Source organism: Marmota flaviventris, chromosome 14 (genome assembly GCF_047511675.1).
Source record: "Marmota flaviventris isolate mMarFla1 chromosome 14, mMarFla1.hap1, whole genome shotgun sequence".
NCBI classification, from domain to species: Eukaryota; Metazoa; Chordata; class Mammalia; order Rodentia; family Sciuridae; genus Marmota; species Marmota flaviventris.
The window spans coordinates 17,810,844-17,835,271 of NC_092511.1; the positions used below are offsets into that span (position 1 = coordinate 17,810,844).

The 24,428-nt window shown below is 33.1% G+C and overlaps 1 protein-coding gene across 8 annotated transcripts in view; it reads right to left on the bottom strand.

Annotated features, from left to right (window-relative positions):
- Atad2b (ATPase family AAA domain containing 2B) overlaps positions 1 to 24,428 on the bottom strand; it is a 141,157-nt gene that overhangs the window by 69,887 nt on the left and 46,842 nt on the right. For all 8 annotated transcript variants that reach the window (XM_071601369.1, XM_071601371.1, XM_071601373.1 and 5 more), the window contains 6 exons: positions 21,595 to 21,706; positions 20,570 to 20,685; positions 18,370 to 18,544; positions 15,252 to 15,340; positions 6,910 to 7,069; positions 2,938 to 3,028 (listed from right to left, as the gene is read on the bottom strand). In XM_071601369.1, coding sequence (XP_071457470.1) covers positions 2,938 to 3,028; positions 6,910 to 7,069; positions 15,252 to 15,340; positions 18,370 to 18,544; positions 20,570 to 20,685; positions 21,595 to 21,706 — 743 coding nt within the window. The remainder of the gene's footprint in view (positions 1 to 2,937; positions 3,029 to 6,909; positions 7,070 to 15,251; positions 15,341 to 18,369; positions 18,545 to 20,569; positions 20,686 to 21,594; positions 21,707 to 24,428) is intronic.

The following is a 24,428-nucleotide window of genomic DNA, read 5'->3' on the forward strand; positions in this document are numbered from 1 at the left end:
GACATAAAAATGTTTTATAATTAGAAAGATAAAGTGGTATTTTAAGAAGCATAATAAATCTCAGGATAAGCACCCTCCCCTCAAAAAAAATTACTGGTCTATATTCATCAGAGTGAATGATAAAACTGAAACAAAAATATAGATTCCCAAGTCCCACAACAAACAGTGAACAGAATCTCTATGGGCTTGAAATTTTAAAATGTGTATTTTGAGAAAGTTTTAAAAATTATTCTGTCACATATTAAAAAATTGATAACTACTGACTTAATATACTTCCTTAAGTAGACTCTAGAATTAAAGGTGCAGCGGGCTGGAGATATAGCTCAGTTGGCAGAGTGCTTGCCTCGCATGCACAAGGCCCTAGGTTCAATCCCTAGCACCACAAAAAAAAAAAAAAAAAAAAGAAAAGAAAAGAAAAAAGTGCAGAATAACCACAGCTAAATGTGTTACACTTAGGGTGACTCCATGTCTCAGTTAGGCCTTCTGTCCTGTTATTCAAAATTTCAGGATCTAATCATTCCAGTTACAGCAAAAAGACATTATACCTTTCAAAGAGTTAAAAGTTTTTATACAATAAACCCATCCTAATTCTAATACTACATCTCTAATACTATGCTGAACACAAATATCTGGATAGTAAAGAAGATTCTATTAAGACAGAAAAGTTTCTGAAAGACTAAAAATACAGCTGTTAAGATGTTAGACTAAAAACAAGGCCATAACAGAAGTTTATGAGGTTGTTTTTGTAAGTACAACATCAAACAAACTGAAGATATAGACAGTCCGTTAAAACTTTTTCATTATTTTAGCCCTGTCACTGAATATTAAAATAGAGAAATATAATTAGGGATAAACTCTTCATTAATCATAAACTCCTACTATTGTGTGAATGTTCTTCATACCAGTGTATGTTGAGAAATATTTTAGTATTTAAAAAAAAAATCATACATACTATGCATGCAAAAACTTCCAACTGCCAGGGAATTAATTTCAAGGTAAAAGTTAACAAATCTATAATTTCTAAGAGGTCAGCTACTTTTAAAGTTTTTCACCAAGACTGCATAGTCTTTTGTTAAGCATAAATTTCACTGAACTGAACCAATACATGGATAAACATGTTTGGGATACAAAAACTTATTTCATAATGGATTTTAAATTTATTACTATTTCATTCCTATTTGAAGACATGCAATTGATTTTTTTAAAAATATGAACTGGTTTCTTAGATGGAATAAATGTCACATCCAAAAACAAAAGTCATTTAATTACAATGGAGTTTTATTTCATTATCCTGAAAGAAAATGGCAATATAAGCAGATTCTGTATTTACTTACTGCCACCCCATAAAGAGGGTAAAAAGGCAACAAACTTTTCAGTCCAGTAAAAATTTTTCTCATTACAATTTTAAAACTTAAGAAACTAAAAGCTACAATAAATCACTTGGAAAGGTGAGAAGTACTGACCTATGGAAATGCAAAGGGAAACTAGGATTCTAATATTTGAGATAAAGAGTTAAACTAGAGAGTATAATATTCTAATATTCCAGATGGTAGACTGGATAATAGAAAATAATTTTAGAATATCTATCTCTTAGGGATTCTCCAAAATTATCTAAAGATTTCTGCTTATTTCAGTTAAGGATCATTCTGTGATAAGAATCACAGAAAAGTCTACAAATATTTCCCAGTCTGATTTGAATTATGATACAATATAATAAATAAAAAGGGACAAATTTCAAAAAGGGGAAAGACTGGATTTTTTTTACCAAATACCACCCTCTCCCATTAAGCAGCACAAGGCTTTGCAAAGGTCAAGCCAAATTTACATGAAATGGGTTTGGCGCATGCTCTCTTATACCAGGCAAAGCTTAAACTGGAGTAGTGCTGGAGAGATTTACGTTTTCTCCTCACCAGAAGAAGTCGAGGTCTTTGTGGTTCAAAAGCTGAGGGATGCTGCTTCGGAGATGGAGGTCCCTGTGGATGAAGAGGATAATTCGGATGTAGCTAACTGAATGGACTAATTTTCTACTTAAGTTTTAATTATTTGATGGTGGATTACAATGATCTTTTTTTTTTTTAATTAAGATGTTCTTTTTTGGTTTTGGTAACTTTAAAGTTTTCCCAAAACTTATTTGGGGGATTTCTTCATAATGCTTAAAAAGTTCATGGAGAGAGATTTTTTTTTTTTTAATTTATATTTTGAGAGCATGAGGGAAAAACAGACCAAAAAAAAAAAAAGAGAGAAGATTAATGAAGCAAAAATTCCTGTGTGTATATTCCAGTCCTTAACATTGTATTTCTTTTTATTTCAGACCTAATTAGAGCCAAAACCCTGAATTCCATCTCCTGTGTAAATAAATGCTCTCTCACCCCATCCTTTTAGGATAGTAGTGTTTAGTCACTCTGTAGGGAGATCTTCCATTCTGTGATGAATTTAAAACTAATTTGGAAAGTTTTATATTTGGGAAAATATTACTAAATACCACTAAGTGTTTTCTTTGAAGACCCAACCCACCCAACTTGTTTCTAGACCACAGGAACAAAAATAAGCCCATTTCTGTTATCTGTGAAGTGGAAGACTGCAGTCCTGCCTTTGACATGGACATTTTTCTCTTAACTTTAAGCTTATTTTCCTTAATAAAATTTCTGAGAAGGGTCAGTTCCTAAATGGAAACACTGTAGTAATATTAAGGATATCCAGCACTCAATGAAAGGCATATTATCACTGAGCTTTGTTAAGCAAAACCTAATTATAGTTAAAATTCTAACTTGGAAGTGTTGAAACTTTAAATGAAATAACTTTCAAGTATGAAGCCAAAGCCATCGTATTGCACAACCAAAGATATAACTATACTTGTTCACATTTCAAACATAAGGGGAAAAGGAGGCTGAACAGAATAAACAGTGACAATCAAAGAATTCAAAGAGTAGCACTCACCAACACATTTTTCGGCTAGTTCACCTAAAAAAGCATCTGACAATTTTGGATTCCAATCCCTGGTATGGATCTGTAAGATGTGTTTTCTTGCCTAAGAAGAAGAAGATGAATAAATACCATCAACCCCTCAAATATACTAGCTGGAACAAATTTTGACTAGCCATACCACCAAAAAATGATTTTTTATTTTAAAAGCAATTTAAACACCTTAACATGCATGTCAACCTGAGGCATTATTCCCTCAAACACAAAACAAATCATAAAAAAGATAAATTTACTGACTCGATGAGGAATCTGGGGTCCAGCAACCAAAACAATCTTATTCCCTCAACACTGCTACCTGTGCTTGCTTGAAACATGAAAAATCATAATCAAGACAATCTTACTGACTTGATATGGAATTTAGGGTCCAACAACCAAAAGACGAACAACTTCAAAATCATAAAGATAAATCTTGCTCAAAAAATGGACCAAATCTAGAATTAATAGCTGTAGATTCAATCGCAAGTTTAAAGTTAGGAGTTCCAGCTACATGACACTTATTTTCTTCCACCTTGAAGTATCTGCCTGAACAGATCCACAAAAAGTAAAAAAATCAAAGTCCAAAAAAAATTATCACATGACAGCATATAAACCCTATGATATTAAGAATCTACACAGACTTCATTAGCAGCACAGCTACTGCTTATTATAAGACCCTTAGAGCATAAAAAAGGTGTCAAAAAATGTAACCTTAAATATACCTCAAAAAGATCTATCCTATCTCCTCATTTTATGAAATAAGTAATGAAGGTCTGACATACTAAAATTAATTACCTAAGACCAGAAAGTTATTATCAGGTCTCTAAAACATTTAAGTAACATGCTCTTTATATAACCCAATCAGACTCACCTTTCTTTTACTATACTAAAATCAAGACATAAAGAAAAAAAAAATGATTTAAATGAAGAAACCAGGAGGTGCTTATTATGTTTTTTAATCTCCAAGGCATATAGAATAATAAGTCATATGGCTTCCCCTAATACAAAGTACCTTCTTATCTATGAAGTGAAAGACTACAGTCCTGCCTTTGACCTTTTTCTCTTAACTTTAAGCTTCTTTTTCTTAATAAAATTTCTGAGAAGGGTAGACTCCTAAAAGAAGACACTGTAGTAATATTAAGGATACCCAGCACTCAATGAAAGGCATATAACCACTGAGCTTTGTTAAGCAACAATGGCACCTAAGGCAAATTCAAACCCCTCACTTTTTAGGATTCACAAGTACACACATACATATACATATGTAATGATGATGACAGCTACGACAACAAAGGAAAATAAAAAAGAAATGAAGCATTGTTGCACATAGAAGATATTACTATTTTATGGTAAAGAAGAGTTAATGAAATTATTAAAATCTAGAACCAAAACCTAATTTTGTTGAACTTTTACTTGGTGAAATGGCCAGAGTCATGATTTTCTATTGCCAAAACCATAGCATATAATAAGAGTCAATGACTCCTGTTGGTTTAAATTAGAGACTTAAATAGATTCTTATTACTACCCTTAATACTTCCTTCTCTAGGCTATTAATTATGCTATTGTCCTGGCACATAGTTTAAGGCAGAGCTTCATGTTCAGCTGATGACCTTGCTTCCGAACTCAGAGAATACTGACACAATCGGAAAGACTTCCATATTTTCCTCACACCATCAGACTGTGTATCTAAAAAGTCTTGTCTTCCTCTATTGTCAGAGATCAACTAACCATTCTTGTCTAAAGTCACTCTTGCCACTTGATCACTAAGTCCTATCCTCTCTTGCTTAGTAAGGTCATCTCTAACTTTCATCATAAAAACTTCCTTCTCTACTGAGGATTTTTCAACTTAAAAACAACAAAAGACATTCTCTCACTGACATTTCCCTAACATCTTATCAGCTCAATTCTGTGATTCCTTTTTTAACAAAATTCTTTGAAAAACTTACCTATATTAACTGCCACCAATTTCTTCCAGTTCTCTCTTGAACTAACTCTATAGAAGTCAAGCTTTTATACCAACCACTTACTACACTTCTCTCATGACAATCAATGGCCATCTACATATAATGCTAAACACAATGACCAATTTTCTGTCCTTTTCTGATTTGACTTAGCATCATGCGACACAGTAAATCACACTGCCCCCACTGATAAACTTTTTCTCAAATGGCTTCCAAAATATCCCATTCTCCTCATTCTTCCTTTTACCTAACTGACAAAAGGCATGGTAATCTCATCTAATGTCATGCCCTTAAATACTATGTAAGAGAAAAAGGGAAACAGCCTTTTCCAAAGACCCAACCTTGAGAAAATGATGCTAGATTTCAGTCTTACATATAGCTGAGGATATAGCTCAGTTAGTAGAGTGCTTGTCTCGCATGCACAAGGCCCTGGGTTCAATATCCAGCACCCAAAAAAATAAATAAATAAAAAGAATAGTTTCCTTGACGTGCTGGAAAACTAATGGGCAAAATTATGTCTGAGATCTATACAATATAGGAAGTCATTGGTCTCATAATGGAATTTTCAGTTTAAATTAGCGAACATTAACAAAATATAAACATAGTTTCTTTAGTCACATTAGTCACATTTTAGTGCTCAATAGTAACGTGGGTAGCAGCTATCATACTAGATGGTGCATCAACGGCCAATGGAAATAATACATTTCCATCATCACAAAAAGTTTTATCAGACAACATTGCTCTGGCCCTTGTTTACTCTTAAACAAGGGAAATCAAGGAAATAGCTTTCCTGGGCTGTAGGGACACTGTCTGTATCTCTTAGAACTAAACGTGTTCCCTTTGTACTAGTACAGCCAAAACTCTGTGCTTAGAATGTTAGATGTTTTCTCCATGCCAAAATAGACTATACCCACCACTTTTGCCTTGTCTCCTACAACTAAACTCCCTTCTATGACTGAGGCACTTTCCTAGAAGTTGCACCTGGGCAATAAGCTGATGTTTTCTCCATGCCAAAATAGACTACACCCACCACTTTTGCCTTGTCTCCTACAACTAAACTCCCTTCTATGACTGGGGCACTTTCCTAGAAGTTGCACCTGGGCAACAAAAATGACATGTAAGTTTCCTGTCCTGACAGAAAAGTTATCTTACTGCCTGGACTCAAATACAAATCTGAGTCAACAAGTATCAACTATGCAAACTGATGTCAAATTGATGTATTAACTGTTCTACACAGAGGAGCCTTCATTTTGCTATAGTGTTCTTCACAATTCTAATCACAAAGCCTTTCACAACTATGTATGTAAACCAGGCAGTTCACATAGAATGCTAAGATCAAAGCCATACAATAATATATACTCTTTTAAAAAATTCACCATAATGAAAAACATATACTGCTTTTAATTAAATATATGATTATTACTATGAAAGTTTGGATACTGGGTCCTTAATAAGATAGAAACTATTTTGGTTAACTAGAGACACAAAATCACCATGCAAGATAATTACTACATTCTGGAAAACTAAAGAAAAGAGTAAGTAAGCATCTACAATAAGATAATCAAGAACTCTCCTCTTGGGCAGGGGTTGTGGCTCAGCCCAAGTGGTAAAGTACATGCCTAGCATGTGTGAGGCATTGGGTTCAATTCTCAGCACCAAACACAAATAAATAAAATAAAGGTCCATTAACAACTAAAAAATAGTAAAAAAAAAAAAAAAAATTCCTCTTACTTCCTAAAAATTATAAACTTTATGATAATTGCTAATAGGAAAAAAATAAATTGTTTAACAATGGAAGCATAAGGTTTATAAATTTTTAACTAAGATATCATAAGTATAAAATTTGAACAATGAAAATTCATAAAATATCAACCAGAGTAGGTGTGTGTTCCTGTGTGCACATATTTATGTATACACACACACGCACACACTCTTACTTTATAATTGAGTTACATATAAATATTAACATACTAAAAACAAAAACTCTTACTTTTTGATCAGGCAAGTTGAAAAGGAATTCTCTATCAAAACGACCAGGTCTCCTGAGTGCAGGATCTATAGAATCAAGTCTGTTTGTAGCACCAATAACAACGATTTCGCCCCTATTATCTAATCCATCCATTAGAGCAAGGAGGGTTGACACTATTGAGCTGCAAAAAATTTTCAGACAAAATTTGAAAAATGTTAAATGACAGAAAAAAACTGTAAATACTGCTGATTACACTTTTTTCACTCCTAAATGTTAATAAAATAATTATACTGCAAATGCCTATTAATTCAAGATCAAGTGATTACAGAAATCATTTTTGAAAGCACCCAGAAAATACAATAACAAAAACTTAAAGCACAGCAGTTTAAAAAAAAAAAAAGATAAAATGGACTTGGTCAAAACTGAAAACCAAACTGGGAGTGTGGTTCAGTAGCAGCATTCGTGTTTAGCATGCACAAGGTCCTGGGTTCAATTTCCAAGACCATAAATAAATAAATAGATGATAAAAAGCAAAAAATTTAAACACTTTTCTGCTTGAAAGGATGTGATCCAGAAAGTTAAAAGACAAAAAACACAAAGAAGAAACTATTAGCAAACAATATATTTAATAAAGATCTAGATTTGGAAATATCTGTTACAACTGAACAATAAAAAGACAAATAATCAAACCTAAAAACAGGCAAAAGATTGAAATAACATTTCTCCAAAGATGATATACAAAGGATACATCATTATACTAGGCATATGCAAATCAAACCAAATAAGGTGCTCTTTGACTCCACTAGGATGACTTATTATAGTCAGATGCAGCAAGTGTTGGTAAGGCTGTCGAGAAAGAAGAACACTCAAACACGTGATGAAAAGGAAAAGTGGTGTGCCTCTTGGAAAAGAGTCTGGCAGTCCACCTCACCATTAAACAGTTACCATATGATCCAGAAATGCCCCCCAAAAATTTATACATGAATGTTCATATCAGCATATTCATACTAGCCAAAAAGTGAATAAAAGCTAAATGTCTATCGACTAATAAATAAAATACATGCAAAAAGTGGAATAATAATACTCAAAAAGTTATTATAAAATTATAAAATAATACTCAATAAAAATGAAGCCAAGTATGGTGGCACACACCTATAAATTCCAGGAGAATCTCAAGTTTGAGGCCAGCTGGCAACTTAGGGAAATCTTAACTCAAAAAAATAAAATGGGGTGGAAATATAGTTCAGTGATACAGTGCTTTCCTGGCATGGATGAGGCCTTAGGTTCAATCCCCCAGTACTAATTTTTAAAAAAGAAGAAGAAAAACGCAACAGACAATGTAACATGGATGAACCTTGAAAATACTATGCTAACTGAAAAAACAGAAATAAAAGGCCACATAATGTAAAGTTCGATTTACATGAACTATCCAAAGCAGGCAAACCCTGTAACAGAAAGTACACATGGTTTCTTAGAGCTTCAGAGCATGATTGAAAGACTGGGAGTGATGGCTAAAGGGTATCAAGTTTCCAAGGCAATAAAATTAATTGTATGAGGGCTGGGGATGTGGCTCAAGCGGTAGCGCGCTCGCCTGGCATGCGTGCGGCCTGGGTTCGATCCTCAGCACCACATACAAAAAACAAAGATGTTGTGTACACCGAAAACGAAAAAAATATATATATATATATATTTTAAAAAAATTCTCTCTCTCTCTCTCTCAAAAAAAAATTTTAAAAAAATTGATTGTGTGATGGTTAGAGAACTCTGTAGATATAATGAAAGTCGATGAATTAAAATAAGTGAATACACAGTTATGAACACACAGCTATGTATCTCAACAAAGCCATCTTTGTTTTTTTATTTTTGTTTTAAGTACAATGTCATGTACCTGCAGTCCCAGCTACTCAAGGAGGCTGTGGCAGGGGAAGGCTTGAGCCCAGGAGTTGCAGGACATCCTGGACAACACAGCAAGAGCCTCTTTCTCTTCCTCTCTTTATTTCTGTACAGGGGATTGAACTCAGAGGCGCTTGCCTCTCCATCACATCTTCAGCCCTCTGTTGTTTTTAATTTTAAGACAGTCTTGCTAAATTGCTGAGTGGCCTTGAACTTTGAATCCTCCTGCCTCAGCCTCCCAAGTCACTGGGATTACAGGAGTGTACCTTCATGCCCAACCATCAAAAGCCGGATAGTATTAAAAAAAACTTTTTTTTAATTTAGGGCCACAGGTGACTCCTTTCCCAAACTTCCCAAAAACACTATTCTAGCTGTGTTTCAAAAATGTATAAACAAAATCAAAATGCAAGATACTCAGTGTTTGTATTTAAAAAAGATTTGTGATTCGTATTTTTCTAACTGAAAATTTCTGACCTAGGTGTCAAGAAATAAAAAGGGGAGGAGCATCATAAAGTTCATATTTAACCTTGAAATTTTCTTTGGTATCTTCCAATCACAAATAGGTATTTCAGGGCTGGGGATATGGCTTAAGCAGTAGCGCGCTCGCCTGGCATGCACGGGGTGCTGGGTTCGATCCTCATCACCACATAAAAATAAAATAAAGATGTTGTGTCCACCGAAAACTAAAAAAAATTTAAAAATAATAAAATAAAAAAAATAGGTATTTCAAGTACAATTTGTACTTTATCAGCAGTTTTCAATTTATAGTCTCAAACATGACTACAAACAGAATTACAATCTAGCTTAAATTCTACCAAAAGTTGTTTAAAAAAAAAAAAATGTGAGCAATCAGAATCCTTAACTAACCCCTATTATGTTGAAAATAAAGCCCAAACTGTTTAACATGCCATTCGAGGCCTACTTGCCTGTGCCCAACCTTCTCTCCTACATTATCTGAAAGTGTTATTTTGCCTTTTAAATATAGAACTAAACCCCAAATGGAATTAACTGTTTTTTATGGTATGAAGGCAGGTTGTTTCTTCAAACAGGTCTAGCTATGTTTCAAAAATCTATATACAATTTTCCCAGCATTATAGAAAAGGCTCCTTTCCCACATTTGTATTGTCCCTAGAAAAATCAACCACCCGTACCCCATATACGTATGCATTTAGTTACAGTTCTAGGTTCTGTTGTATTAGTCTATTTGTCTAGTTCTCCATCAATATGAAATTATCTTAACTATAAGAGGCTTTGGTAGGCAACTTGTTCTTCCATAAGACTTTTCACTATTCTTTTCTTTTTTTTTTTTTAGTTGTAGATGGACACAATACCTTTATTTTATTTGTTTGTTTTTATGTGGTGCTGGGGATTGAACCCAGTGCCTCACACACGCTAGGCAAGCGCTCTATCACTGAGCCACAACCCCAGCCTATCACTATTCTTAATCTTTTGCATTTTCACATAAATTTCAGAATCATCTTGTCAAATATTTTTTTAAATATGATTTAAAATAATTGTACTGAATCCACTGATTAATGTACACTTCTGTCCACTTAAATCTTTCTTTAATGTTTTGTCAATAAAGCTTTATTATTTTCTGCATAAATGTGACATGGGAATTTTTCTGATTCATTCCTAGTAATTTCTTTTTAAAATGACATTGTAAATAGCAATATCATATCTGCACAATTATTGATAGAGAAATATAAAATTCATATTTATATTGATTGAACTAACTTGCTAATAATTATCTGTCAATTGCTTTGGAATTTCCACACACTAATGCTATCATCAATAAAGTTAACAGTATCACTTTTGCCTCTCTAACACACATAACTTGTATAGCTTTGTCTTACCAGATTTACAATGACTGGAATCTATGATGATCAGAAATGTTCACAGCAATCATGCTTGTCATAGTCCCCAAACTAAAAGTTTTCAGGTTTCAAAACTAAGAATGTTTATTGTAGGGTTTTTAAAAAACATTAATTGTACATATTAATGGAGTTCAGTGTGATATTTTCATAGATGCACACAATGTGCACTAATCAAGTCCAACCTCCCTTTTCTCACACTCCCCATTGGCACATAACTTGTATAGCTTTGTCTATACAAATAAAAATAAAATAAAGATGTTGAACTTTATCTAGTAATCACTGCCCTACTTCCAGGTTGAACTTTTTTGTAAAGTTTTCGCACAGAAAGAGAACATATAGTATCTGTCTTTTTGCATCTGGCTTATTTCATTTAACATATGTCCTTCAGTTCCATACATTTTACTGCAAATAACAGGTCTGTATTCTTTTTTGTTGTTGTTGTTTTTTAGCTGTAGATGCACACAATATCTTTTTTATTTATTTACTTTTATGTGGTGCTGAAGATGGAACCCAGTGCCTCATACATGGGAGGCGAGCGCCCTACCACTGATCTACAACCCCAGCCCAGGACTGTTTGTGGGTTTTTTTTTTTTTTTTTTTTCATACATGACAACAGTTGAATGCATTACATTCATAAATATCCATTCACAGTATTCTTTATGGCTGAATAATACTCCATTGTGTACATGTATCACATTCTTTTTTTCAATTCTTATATCAATGGGCACCTAGGATGATTCCATCTCTTAGCTACTATGACTAGTGTTTCAATACACATGGTTGTGCAAGTATCTCTGATATACTGACTTTATTGCTTTGGATGTGTACCCAGTAGGATAGCTGAATCATATTGTAAATCTACTCTTCTTTCTTCTTTTGCGTGTATGTGTATCAGGGATTGAACCCAAGGGCACTTAACCACTGAGCCACATCTCCAGCCCATTTTTTTGGTATTTTTACTTAAGAGACAGTGAGTGTCTCGCTAAGGTGCTGAGGCTGCTAAGTTGCTAAAGTTGTATCATGCAACTTTACTGAATTCATTTATCAGTTCTAATAGTTTTTGATAGATTTTTTAGTTTCTTCCATAAAGAGAATCATATAATCTGCAAACAGTGACATAACTTCTTCCCTTCCTATTTGTATGCCTTTAGTTCTTTTAATACCTCTGGCTAAAACTTTCAGTACTCTGTTAAATAAGGTGAGAGTAGACATCCTTATCTTTTTCCAGATCATAGAGGAAACATTAAACCTCTCCTCATTCAGTGTGAAGTTGGCTATGGATTTGTCATATGTAATCTCTACTATGTATAGTATGAGCCTTCTCTACCTAATTGGTTCAGAGCTTTAATCATACTTTAATCATAAAAGCTTTAATCATAAAATTTTATGAAGTGTTCTTTCTGCGTCTATTGAGATGATCATGATTTTTGTCCTTAATTCTGTTGATATGATAAACTCTGTTTACAGATTTGCATATATTGAATCATCCTGGAATTCCTGGGATGAATCACACTTAGTCATAGTGAATAATATTTTTGATATGCTATGGGATTTGATTTGCTAGTATTCTGTTGAAATTTTTTGCATATAATCAATAAGGACACTGATCTGCAGTTTTTTTTTTGTTGTTGTTGTATCTTTGGTTTTGGTTTCTAACTAATGCTGGCCTTACAGAATGATTTTCAAAGGGTTCCCTCACTTTCAATTTTTTTGAACAGTTTGAGAAAAATTGGCATTAGTTCTTTATAAGTTTGGTAACATTCAGCAGTGAAGCCATCAGTCCTGGGTTTCTCTTTGTTGTAATTTTTTTTTTCTCCCTTGCAGTATATGAGATTGATCTCAGGGAACTCTCCCACTGTGCTACATCCCCAATCCTTTTTATTTTTTGAGACAGGGTCTCCCTAAATTGCCAAGGTTGGCCTTGAACATATAATCCTCCTGCTTCAACTTCCTGAAAAGTTGGAATTACAGGCATATGCCATTGTGACTGGCAATGCTTTGTATTTCTGTGGTAGTGATGGTAATGTCTCTGTTCTCATCTCTAATTGTATTTAGTTGAGTCTCTTTCTTGGTTAGTCTAGCTAAAGGTTTGTTGGTTTTATCTTTTCAAAAACTATCTCTTACCAATAAAATAAACAAACCATCTCTCCTTTCATTGATCTTTTATATATTTTTTAACATTTTGCATGTATTTTTACTTTGATCTTTTTTACCTTTTCTTCTACTAATTAAGGGTTTGGTTTGTTGTTGCTTCTCTAGTTCCTACAGAAGCACCATGAAATTCATCTGAAATCTATCTATTTTTTCTATGGAGGCATTTACTGCTATAAACATCCTTGTTGGTACTGCTTTCGGTGTAGCCAATTGGTTTTAGTATGCTGTGTGTCCATTTATAACATATTTGAGAAAAGTTATTTTTTCTTTTTCTTGCAGTGCTGGGGCCTTCCACATGCTAGGCAAACACTATACCACTAAACTCCACATCCAGACCCTGGGAAGTTTTTTAATTTCCTTTTTTATCTCAGTGAGGCATTGTTTATTCAAAATTGTATTATTCGGTCTCCATGTATTGTGTAATTTCTTTTGTTAATTTCTAATTTTATTCCATTGTGATCAAAAGAGATAAATAATATGATTTCAATTTTTTTAAAGTTCTTTAAAATTCCATTGTGGCTTAACATATGGTCTATTCTAGGGAATGTTCCACGGGCTGATGAAAAGAATGTGTATTCTGCAGCTGTTGGATGAAAAGTGCTGTACATGTCAGGCCCATTTTGTCTACAACAGAGTTAACTGATGTTTTTTGCTTTTTTTGTCTGGGAGATCTGTCTAGTGATGAAAGTGGGGTGATGAAATTATTCGTTGTTATTGCACTGGAGCCTGTCCCTCCCTCTTGATTTAACATTGTTTGTTTTATAAAACTGGGTGCTCTAGTGCTAGGTGCACATACACTCGTAATCATATCTCCTTGTTGAATAGATCCCTTGATCATTATATAGTGCCTATTTCTTTTTTATTTTGTCTTGATATAAGTATAACTACTCCTGCCTGCTTCCATTTAATTTCTATTCAAATGGATTATTTTTTCCATCCTTTCTCAGTCTCTGTCTCTCTCCACTGATGAAATGAGTTTCTTCTAGGCAAAGTATCTTGGGTCTTCTTTATTTATATTATTCCACCAGTCCATAAATTTTAATTGGGGCATCTAGTCTGTTTGCATGTTAGGTTATTATTGTTAGGTAAAAGACTCCTGTAATTTTGTTAAATGTTCTTATATTTTGGATATCCTTTGTTCTTCTCTTGCTATTCATCCTTGTGGTTTAGTAGTTTACTGTGTTGATAAAGATTGATTGTTCATGCTCTACTAGTGTGTTTTATATTTCTGTGTGTTTTCATGATGGCAGTTACCTTTCTTTCACTTCTGGATATTCAGCTCCCTTAAACATTCTTTGGAAAACTGGTCTGATGGTGGTAAATTCACTTTTTTCAGTCTTAGAAGGTCTTTATTTCTCCTTGATTTCTAAAGAATAACTTTACTATATAAAGTATTCTTGGTTAGGATTCTTTTTTTTTATTCTCTCCCCCCCCCCACCAGGACGTACAATATATTATCCCATTCCCTCCCTCCTGACTTATAATGTTTCTGTTGAGAAACCCTTTATCAGACTGGTCTGATAAAGGTCCCCTTAAATGAGACTTGGCACTTTTTTCTCTTGTTTTTAGAATACACTCTTGCAATAGGAGCAATAAGCACAAACAAAAATGCTCATTATTAGTCATCAGATAAATGTAACTGGATCCACTCCTAGATGCACCCACTAGAATGGCTAAAGTTAGAGAGTAATAATAAAAACTGCTGCCAAGCATGAGAAGCTACTGAAATTCTTACACATTATGGGAACATAAAATAGTACAACCATTTTTTAAAAACGGTATACTGTTACCTTATAAATTAAACATATTTACCATAGGACACATTCATTCCTCTTGGGTATTTACCCAACAGAAAGGAAAAGATGAGTTCACACTAAAACATATATAGGAATATTCATGTTGTCATTATCAAAAATAAAAACGATCCAAATCTCCATCAGGTGGCAGATACATAAATTGAAGTATACGTACATATATACACCAAAGAATATTACTGAGAAATTAAAAGGGACAAAATATTAGTGTACATAGCATGGATAAATTTCAAAACATATGCAAATTCAGAATTAGGCAACTTTTTCTAAAAAGGATCAGACAGTAAAATTTTTAAGTTTCTCAAGTCATACAGTCTCTCTGTCACAACTACCCATAACTTTGCTCTTATACCACAGAGCAACCATAGACAATGAATAGGAAGGAATATGACTGTGTTCGAATACAACATCATTTACAAAAACAGGCAGACAGTTGAATGTGACCCATAGAGTATGGTTTGCTGACACCTGTGCTAAGTAAAAGAAGTATTCCTCAAAAAAACAGAATACACTTTAAAATTCTTTGTAAGCTTCATAGTACTCAGCCAAATGCGAATAAGGCTATTTTAAATACTACATCAATGAATAAAAAGAAGTCAAGATAGTCATATTAGGAAGAAAATACCTGTGAATCTGATCTTGTCTACTAGAGCGAACTGGAGCTAATCCATCTATTTCATCAAAAAATATTATAGAAGGTCTCATCAAGTATGCCTAGTAAAAAAAAAACACATATATGTTGTTTATTATATTATTCTCATATTTAAATTTAATTGTTGTATTTTCTTAAAAGTACTATAAGTAAATGGTACAAAATGCAGCATATTCTACAAAAGAGTATGTGGTATAAAGGAAACCTCTTTACCACCCAACCACAAAGTAAGGTCCTAAGAATAAGCAACTACTGTTTTCAGTTTGCTTATTCTTCCATACCTATTTAAATGTACAAATGAAAATGTGGTCTTATAACATAAAAAAAAACAGTACACTAAACACATTCCTTTTACCATGTAACATGAATTTTAACTGATTTTTTTTTTTAATACAACTGGAGATGGAACCCCGGTTGTCATCTATGCTAAGCAGGAGCTCTACCACTGAGCTGCACCCCCCACCTCAGCCCTAACATCTTTTATTAATATAACAATATATCTTAATTAGCTTCCACATATTTTCCTATCATTAAAAAATCATAACTATCAGCAATATTTTTTAAAAAAAGCAAACATTTCATCTAGCCCTACTTACCAAGAAAACTATAAAATATAAATAAAGTAATTTAGATATAAAAAGCTACAAGATTTAGGGCCATAGTCTTGAATGAAAATAAGTTATACTCAAATCACCAGCATAAATTGATGAAAAAGCTCAAAAATTTTTAAATGAGTTCATTGGATAATATGCCTGTACTCCTAAGTCAATTCTTTTCTTTTCGTTGTTGTTTTTTTTGTGCAATAGTGGGAATTGAGCCCAGGATATACTAGGAAATGCTCTACCACTGAGCATATCACCAGCCCTTTCCTTATTTTATTTTTTGATAGGGTCTCTGTAAGTTGCCCAGGCTAGCCTCAAACTTGTAATTCTCCTGCCTTAGCCTACCTGTACCTGAGATAATAGGTTTGATCCACCACACCTGGCTATGTTTACATTTATATTTTTCAATTTTTACTAAATTTTTGAAGTATTCAGTCTGTATACGTTTGACTTCTCACTAGACACTGAACACCTTGAAGACTCTTACCTATCCTCTATATCTACTACCTAGAATATAGCAATTTTTGATACTAATAATAATTCTTACACATTTGAACTTCTTTACAAATAACAAAGGATTTTCATACACATCAACTCATAATAGGTGCTGAATAAATGCTTGAAAGCATTTTGTACTTCATATTTATCTGCTTAGACAAAATCATTATAAATTGAACTGCCAAATATGATCAGCTTCCTTCATTAACTTAATCATAAGTAAATTTATATGAAGACCAGTTTCTATAAGGTATAGAAAAATAATTACTTTTTTATTTTTTTGGAGACAGAGTCTCAACCTGGTCTCACCAGGGTGGTCTTGAACTCCCGGACTCAAGTGATCCTCCCAGTATCCCAAAGTAATTGGGCTGCAGTTAGGAATGTTAGGAAATAACATTTTTAAAGTTATTGTTTCGTATAAAAAAGTAGAGATAGCCTATACAACATTCATTCACCTCACTCTGCCTTTTAAAATAATTAATTTATTACTGAATTCATTAGGCAACAAATTTTAAATTGGGTAGGGTTTGGATAAATGTTTCCCAAAGGTCCATGTCTTGAAGACACGGTCCCTAAGGTGCTGCTTAATTTAGGAAGTGGTGGAAGCTTTAGGAGGTAGAATCTAGTGCCAGATACTCAAAATCTGAGGCATGTCCTTGAAGAGGATTGACTATAGGACCCTGGCCTCTTCCTCTCTAACTTTTTGCTTCCTAGATGATAAGGTAAGCAGCTTTGCTCTAACAAATACTCCTGCCATGATGTGCTTGCTATCTTCCCAGAGGCCTCAAACCAAAGGAGCCAATCAATCATGGACTGAAACCTCCAAAAGTCAAAATAAACCTATTCTCTTTATAAGTACATTTTCTCAGGTATTTTGCTATATAGTAACAAAACTAACTTAACAACTCATGAAAATAAGTAACATACTACTTTGGGAAACTTTTTTCCCAAATACCCAACATTTTATGCTGTACTATTTCCTCAATTGGATTATAATCTAATGATTATACTATATCCTGGGTTCTCAAAAGCACCTAATACAGTATTATATGCCTGTTGGCCACTTCAATAAATGTTTTATGAATCATCACAAATATTCAAAAGTGTTAGTAAAATCGATTTGAAATACAATGAGCCTTCCCATATAAATGGATTCAACTACAGATCAAAACGTATAAGAAGGGGCTAGGGTATAGCTCAGTGGTAGAGTGCTTGCCTAGCACAGGTGAGGCACTGGGTTTGATCCTCTGTAACACATAAAATATATATATATATATATATATATATATATATATATATATATATATATATATATATATACAATAACTTTATTTGTGTATTATGTATATAATAACTTATGTGTGTGTGTTTTAAAATGTTGAAGAAAAAAACTGCACCTGTACTTAACATATACATTCTTTTACTGTCATTATTCCCTAAACAATACAATATAACTACGATTTATACATCATTTACATTGTATTAGGTACTATAAATAACCTAATGATGATTTCAGATATGTAGGAGTATAGCTAGGCACTATGGCCCATGTCTATAATTCTGTGATTAGCAAGACTGAGGCAGGAGGAATGAAAGTTTGAGGCCATCCTCAGCAACTTATTAGACCCTCTCAAATTAAAACGTAAAAAGGACTGGAGATGTAGCTTGGAGGTAAAGGGTTCAATCCCCATAATGAGTACCCCCCACCAAAATAAGGCCTATAGAAGGATGCACAAAGGCTATATGCAAATACTACATTAATTTATATGTGGAAGTTGAATATCTGCAAATTTTTATATCCTTGGAGGGTCCTGGACCCAATCCCCCATAGATAATGAGGAAATAATGTACTTCTAAGGCATACAATTTCGGATTATTGACCCTAAATTACAGATAATGATCAGAAAATATGCCTCCTCAGAAACTGTAATTGCAGGCAAATTATACTAATGGTCTAAAAAAAAATTTTCCATTTATGTGATTTCTCTTACCTGATCAAAAAGAAGCCTAAGTTGCCTTTCAGACTCACCAACCCACTTGCTCAAACAATCCGCTCCTTTTCGCATAAAAAAAGCCACTTTTTTGTCTCCTTGACTGCATTCATTAGCTAATGCTCTGGCAACCAAGGTTTTACCTGTGCCAGGAGGGCCATAAAACAGACAGCCCCTAGAGAAATAAAGAATTTTTAAAAAAGAAAAAAAGTAAATTAATCTTATCACTACTGACAACCAATTTAAAAGGACATTTCTTACCCCATGTAATTTTATATTAATGTATATTATAATTATTAAGCATTGACAAAATTTTTTCCAGTATACAAACAAGTTTCACTTTGTTGAGTCTTTAAAGTACCAAACTTTGGTAGGTAACAAAAGGTTGAAACACAGGGTAACTTGGCAAGATAATGCAAAATTTTAAATGTATTTCCCCATGATCCAGGAACTTCACATCTTAGAATACATTATACAGAAATATAGTCCCTGTATTTGGAAAGTTGTACCAAAGACCTTAGACTCTGGTATTGGGGAAGTTGGAGCAGGAGGATCTCTTGAGCCCAGGAGTTTGATGCCAGTCTGGGCAACACAAGGAGACCATGTCTCTTTAAAGAAAAAAAAGTAGGAGAATGAAGATAGCTTTAATAGTGTTCAACAAAGCATGGTTTTCTAATAGTAAAAATTTGAAAAAAAAATGCTATTTAATAAATAAGGGAAAGTTAAATTTGCTATTCCATCTATAAAATTAAAAAATTAGTAAGGGGTCAAAAAGAATAGCACAGAGGTGGGAGGGAAAGGGAGGGTCAAAAAAGATGGTGGAATGAGGTGGATATCATTAACCTAAGTACATGTATGAAGACATGAATGGTATAAATATACTTTGTATACAACCAGAAATGAATGATTGTCCTCTAGGGGCTGGGGTTGTAGCTCAGTGGTAGAGTACTCGCCTAGTATGCATGAGGCACTGGGTTTGATCCTCAGCACCACATAAAAATAAAATAAAGATATTGTGACCACCTAAAACTAAAAAATAAATATAAAAAAAAGAAAAATTGTACGCTATATGTGTAATATGAATTGTAATGCATTCTGATGTCATATATAACAAAATAAAAAAATGTTAAGATAAAAAAATTTTAAAAACTGAAAAAAAACAGAATTGATATGGGAAGTTGTCTGGAATATGTTGTAGAGTGAAAATCAAAAAGTTACACATGAGTATCAATGAATAATATCATTTATATTTTTAATGTTTATGCTGTATAATATAGGTAAAATATAAACAACATATGCATAAAAGAAATCTATAAAAAATATACCAAAGTGTTCATCTCTAAGGAATCGGGATACCATTATCTCAGTGGTGGGAAATTTCATAGCATATTTTCTGCTCACAACACTGTTTTGTTTAAGTTTCTCCCAAGAATACACTTTAATAGCTTTTTTAAAAAGTAATATAATTTTTTAAATTTAAGTTAAGTCACATAAAAGACAAATAATTGATATTTTGATTTTTAAAAGTCATTATAAAATTAAAGGCCAATTTTTAATCCATTTAAATAGAAGGTGACTATTAATACATATCCTTAAAAACATAGAAAATAAGTTAGAATGAAATCTAAATAAAAAGTACTTCCTCTATGAAAACATTTATCAGTTTAAATCTAGCAATCTAAATGTATATCTTCAGAATTATTTTATTCTACCCAAGCTCATTTAACATAATTTCTCATTGCCTTTTCTAATAGTTTAGCTATTAGAATTACTTTAGCTAACCATCTCATGATCAGACACAATCTGATCATAAAAAATAAATTATCAAGCTTACCCATAATCAAGTCAAAGAAACACTTTAATGAAATTATACTTCCAAGACTAATAACACATAGCATCAAATTCAATGCTCATAGGAAGCCAAATTCAGAAAAATCCATTTGGGCACCCCAGTTGTATATTCAGGGACCACATAAAAAATCTTATCTTGTGCCTGACTCCTAAATCCTAAAATGGAAATTCCAAGAGCACACTTACTTCCATAGCTTTTGAGCCCCAAAATAATAAAATTTCATTCCTAATTGTCACTGCTAGAATATGTCAAGTAAATACACAAGAAATATTTACATTAATAATCATTTACTAATTGCTTAAAATTTGATAAATTAACAGTAGTAACAGTAAAAAATATCTAACATACCTGGGAGGCTGAATTTTAAATTTTTCAAAAATTTCTGGATATAAAAGTGGGAATACTACCATCTCCTTTAGTGCATGAATATGCTGACTCAATCCACCTATGCTATCAAATCGTACCTTAGGGAAAGAAAAAGGAAAATTTTAACAAAATAATCTCAGAGAATTTTTGAAATTTATAAAATAGTTTTATGATTCAGAAATGCATGCCTTCAGCAGATTTCGAACATCAGTACATACAAATAAGTGCACAAAAATAAAATCAATAATGAAATTCAAGTTTACATTTTACATCAGGCAAATTCCACTCTTTAATCTACTAACTCGGGAGCAAGATTAGTGCCCATCCTAAACACTGAGTATCTACAACAGATGTTATATTTATATTCTAATAGAAACCCCTTTCAAAATATCATATATCTCATGCTTCTCGGCAGGTATGGCTTACTGGCTTACAGGGCAAACTGGCTTACAGGTAGAAAGAGAAAAATCTTGGTTATTACAATGGTTCTCTAAAACTGTCTGACAAATCATATTCTCTAACACTTAATTTCTCCAGTTAGAAAGTTTTCTACGTATGAGATATGAGACAATAATTAAACAGAGTAACACCAATCAATCATAAGAAGCAACAAAGATTGTTCCTCTAACCCATGATAGTTTAAGTAGCTGAAATACTTTTTAAAGAAAAATGTGTAGAGAAAAAAATGCTTAAAGGCAATTTTATCAAAATGTAAATAGTGATTGCCTCTGACTATTGGATTATGGTAGATCTCTATCCCTGCTTCTTTATTCTGTAATGGTACTTAAAACTGTTTCACAATGAATATATTATTATGAGAGGAAAAACCTTAAGTAAAAATAGAAAAATTAAAGTAGAGATTAAATAACAGAAACCTAAGAACTAGGGTTCTTAGGTTTAACAACATATGAAAACATTAATAGTGGCCATATATTAAAAAGTTTCTATTTATATCATATGTTGCTTTAGAAATAAGGAAAAACTTTTTTTACATTTACAGGACTTACTGATTTATCAATGTTCATTGGGTCAACATCAGCCAAGCTTGCACCCACTTTCACTCGTTCTCGGAGAATACCACTAGCTAAGTCTTCTGCTCTGAAGTTCATAGGCAAACACCTGAATTTATAAAAATCAAAGTTAACAGCATTAAAGGTTTCACATTTTTAATGCCAAAATAAGTTGAGCTGATATTTTTGAAGCACTTTCATCTTTCCCTCTTTTTGCATAACCTAAAAATAACAAGTGATTGAGTTTGCGGGTGGGTACTCAACCACTGAGCCACATCCCTAGCCCTATTTTGTATTTTGTTTAGAGACAGGGTCTCACTGAGTTGCTTAGTACCTCACTTATGCAGAGGATGGCTTTGAACTCTCTATCCTCCCACCTCAATCTCCCAAGCCACAAGGATTATAGGTGTGCTCCACTGCGCTTGTCATAATTGCATATTTTAAACTACTTTTCCTGTTTTCAACTGTCCAAAAATAGTTATTCATAGGTAAATAAGATATTCTATTTGTCCAAAGTGCTCAAACTATCTCAATATGGAAAAAAACTCTTAATATAATTAACATTTCATATTAATCAGCTATAAAAGTAAATTTATATGTCCTATACAATTTAAAACCAAAATAAGGTCAATATTATAATACTTAAGATTCATTCTCCAATTTTGAGGATATACCCATCAGTTTATATGATATAAGAAATTACTTTCCCTTTTGTTCAAAAAAATCAATTCCTGATCATAACTTTATAACTAAATTTTATCTTTAATAAAACTACCTTAAAAGAAATATTTAGGGCTGGGGTTGTGGCTCAGAGGTGGAGCACTCGCTATCATGAAGTGAGGCACTGGGTTTGAGCCTCAGCACCACATAAAAATAAAATAAAGATATTGTCTCCACCTATAACTAAAAAATAAATATTTAAAAATAAATATTTAGCCACATAAAATCCTATACTACTACATTATTTTGATTGTATTATCCCAAGTAAATGTAATCTAATTTCTCTTTTAACTTTGAGCAATGCTATGGTTTGAGTGTGGTTTATCCCCCAGAGTCCGTGTTGGGAGTTTGTTCCTTAGTGTGGTACTATGGGTAGTGGGATCTTTGAGATAGGGTAACAAAAGGTTGTCCTTTGGTCACCAGAGACATACCTTCAGAAGACATACCCTTACATAGTTCATGTGAGACATTAATTGGTACCCAGTCTCAGATTCTGACTTCCTGTCTCATATGCTTCCACCATGACAACATGTGCTATGATGTAATGCAACCATCATCAGGGCATGCACCATGATGTTTGCACTTTTAACTTTTTTAACTTCCAACACTGTGAATACATAAATCCTTACTCTTTACAAATAACCCAGTCTCAGAAATTTCATTATACTAATATACTGATATATAAAAAAAAAAGGACTACTACAGGTAAAATCAAAATATGACATAAAGGAAGACACAGTGGCGCACCCCTGTAATCCCAGCAGCTCGGGAGGCTGACAGGAAAATCTTGAGTTCAAAGCCAGCCTCCCCAATTTAGTGAGATCCTAAGCAATTCAGTGAGATCCTGTTTCTAAATAAAATACAAAATAGGGCTGGGGATGTGGCTCAGTGGTTGAGTGCCCCTGAGTTTAATCCCTGGTACCCGCACCCCCAAAAAATGACATAAAGAGCCTTAAAAAAGCACAGTTTCTATGATGAAAGTAGACATTTCTGAATCCTAATTAACCTTAAAAATATATCCCCAAAATTATCAGAATAACTTAGATTAAGCAGCCACAGCAGCACATGCCTATAATCCCAGCGGCTCAGGAGGCTGAGGCAGGAGGATCATGATTTCAAAGCTAAACATCAACAACTTAGAGAGCCCTAAGCAAATTTGTGAGACCCTGTCTCAAAATAAAACCTAAAAAGGTCCGAAGATGTGGCTCAGTTGTTAAGCGCCCGTGAGTTCAATCCCCGGTACCAAAACAAAAAAACAAGAAGAATTCAGATTAAACAGACTTTGAATTATTTAATTTAAACTTAAGCCAGACACAGTGGCATGCACCTGCTGTCCTAGTTAATCAAAAGGCAAGACAGAAGAATCTCTTAAACACAGGAGTTTTTTTAGCATACAATCTACACCAATCCAAATCTGATTCTAAAATCTGCTAACTAAAAACTTGATATTTCTAAAATATACATATAAGGCCAAATTATACAAATGGTTTGCTAAATGTCCATTTTCTAAATATAATTTTTCTTTATTATTATAATACATTTAAGCTCAAAAATTAACACAATTTTTTTTAAATGATTTGGTGCTTTAATTATTTCCTAGGCAAAAATTCACTGAAGTTTTAGTGAGCCATGTAATAATCAGTCAATTACCGGAGTTAGGAAAAGATCACTAGAGACAACCAATAACAATGAAAAAAGGAAGGAAGAAAGGAAGGGAAAAAAAAAAAAAAAAACTTTATCAAGAAAATCCAAAGCCTCCTCAGATAGTTCTATCAGAATTCATCTTTCTCTGAGCACTATTCTCATTAGAGTGTGAAAAAAAGCTAAATTAAATGGATATGAATGAGAAGGAAAGTGCAGAGGGATAGAGAGATGCTTCCACAAAGGCTGGCCTCTTCTCCTTAGCTCTCCTTCCTCTCCCCTCCCAAATTACTTGATCACAAGTACTTACAGACTAATTAATTTAGGAAACATTTCCCAAGGTTAGATTTCCATTTTAAGAAATATAAAGTAGGAACTAAGTCTACACATTACTCAAGTCTAAAATTATTGTTGAATATCAATGTTATCAAAATTTCAGTATACATAAAAAACTTTTTCTGTGTTATTTT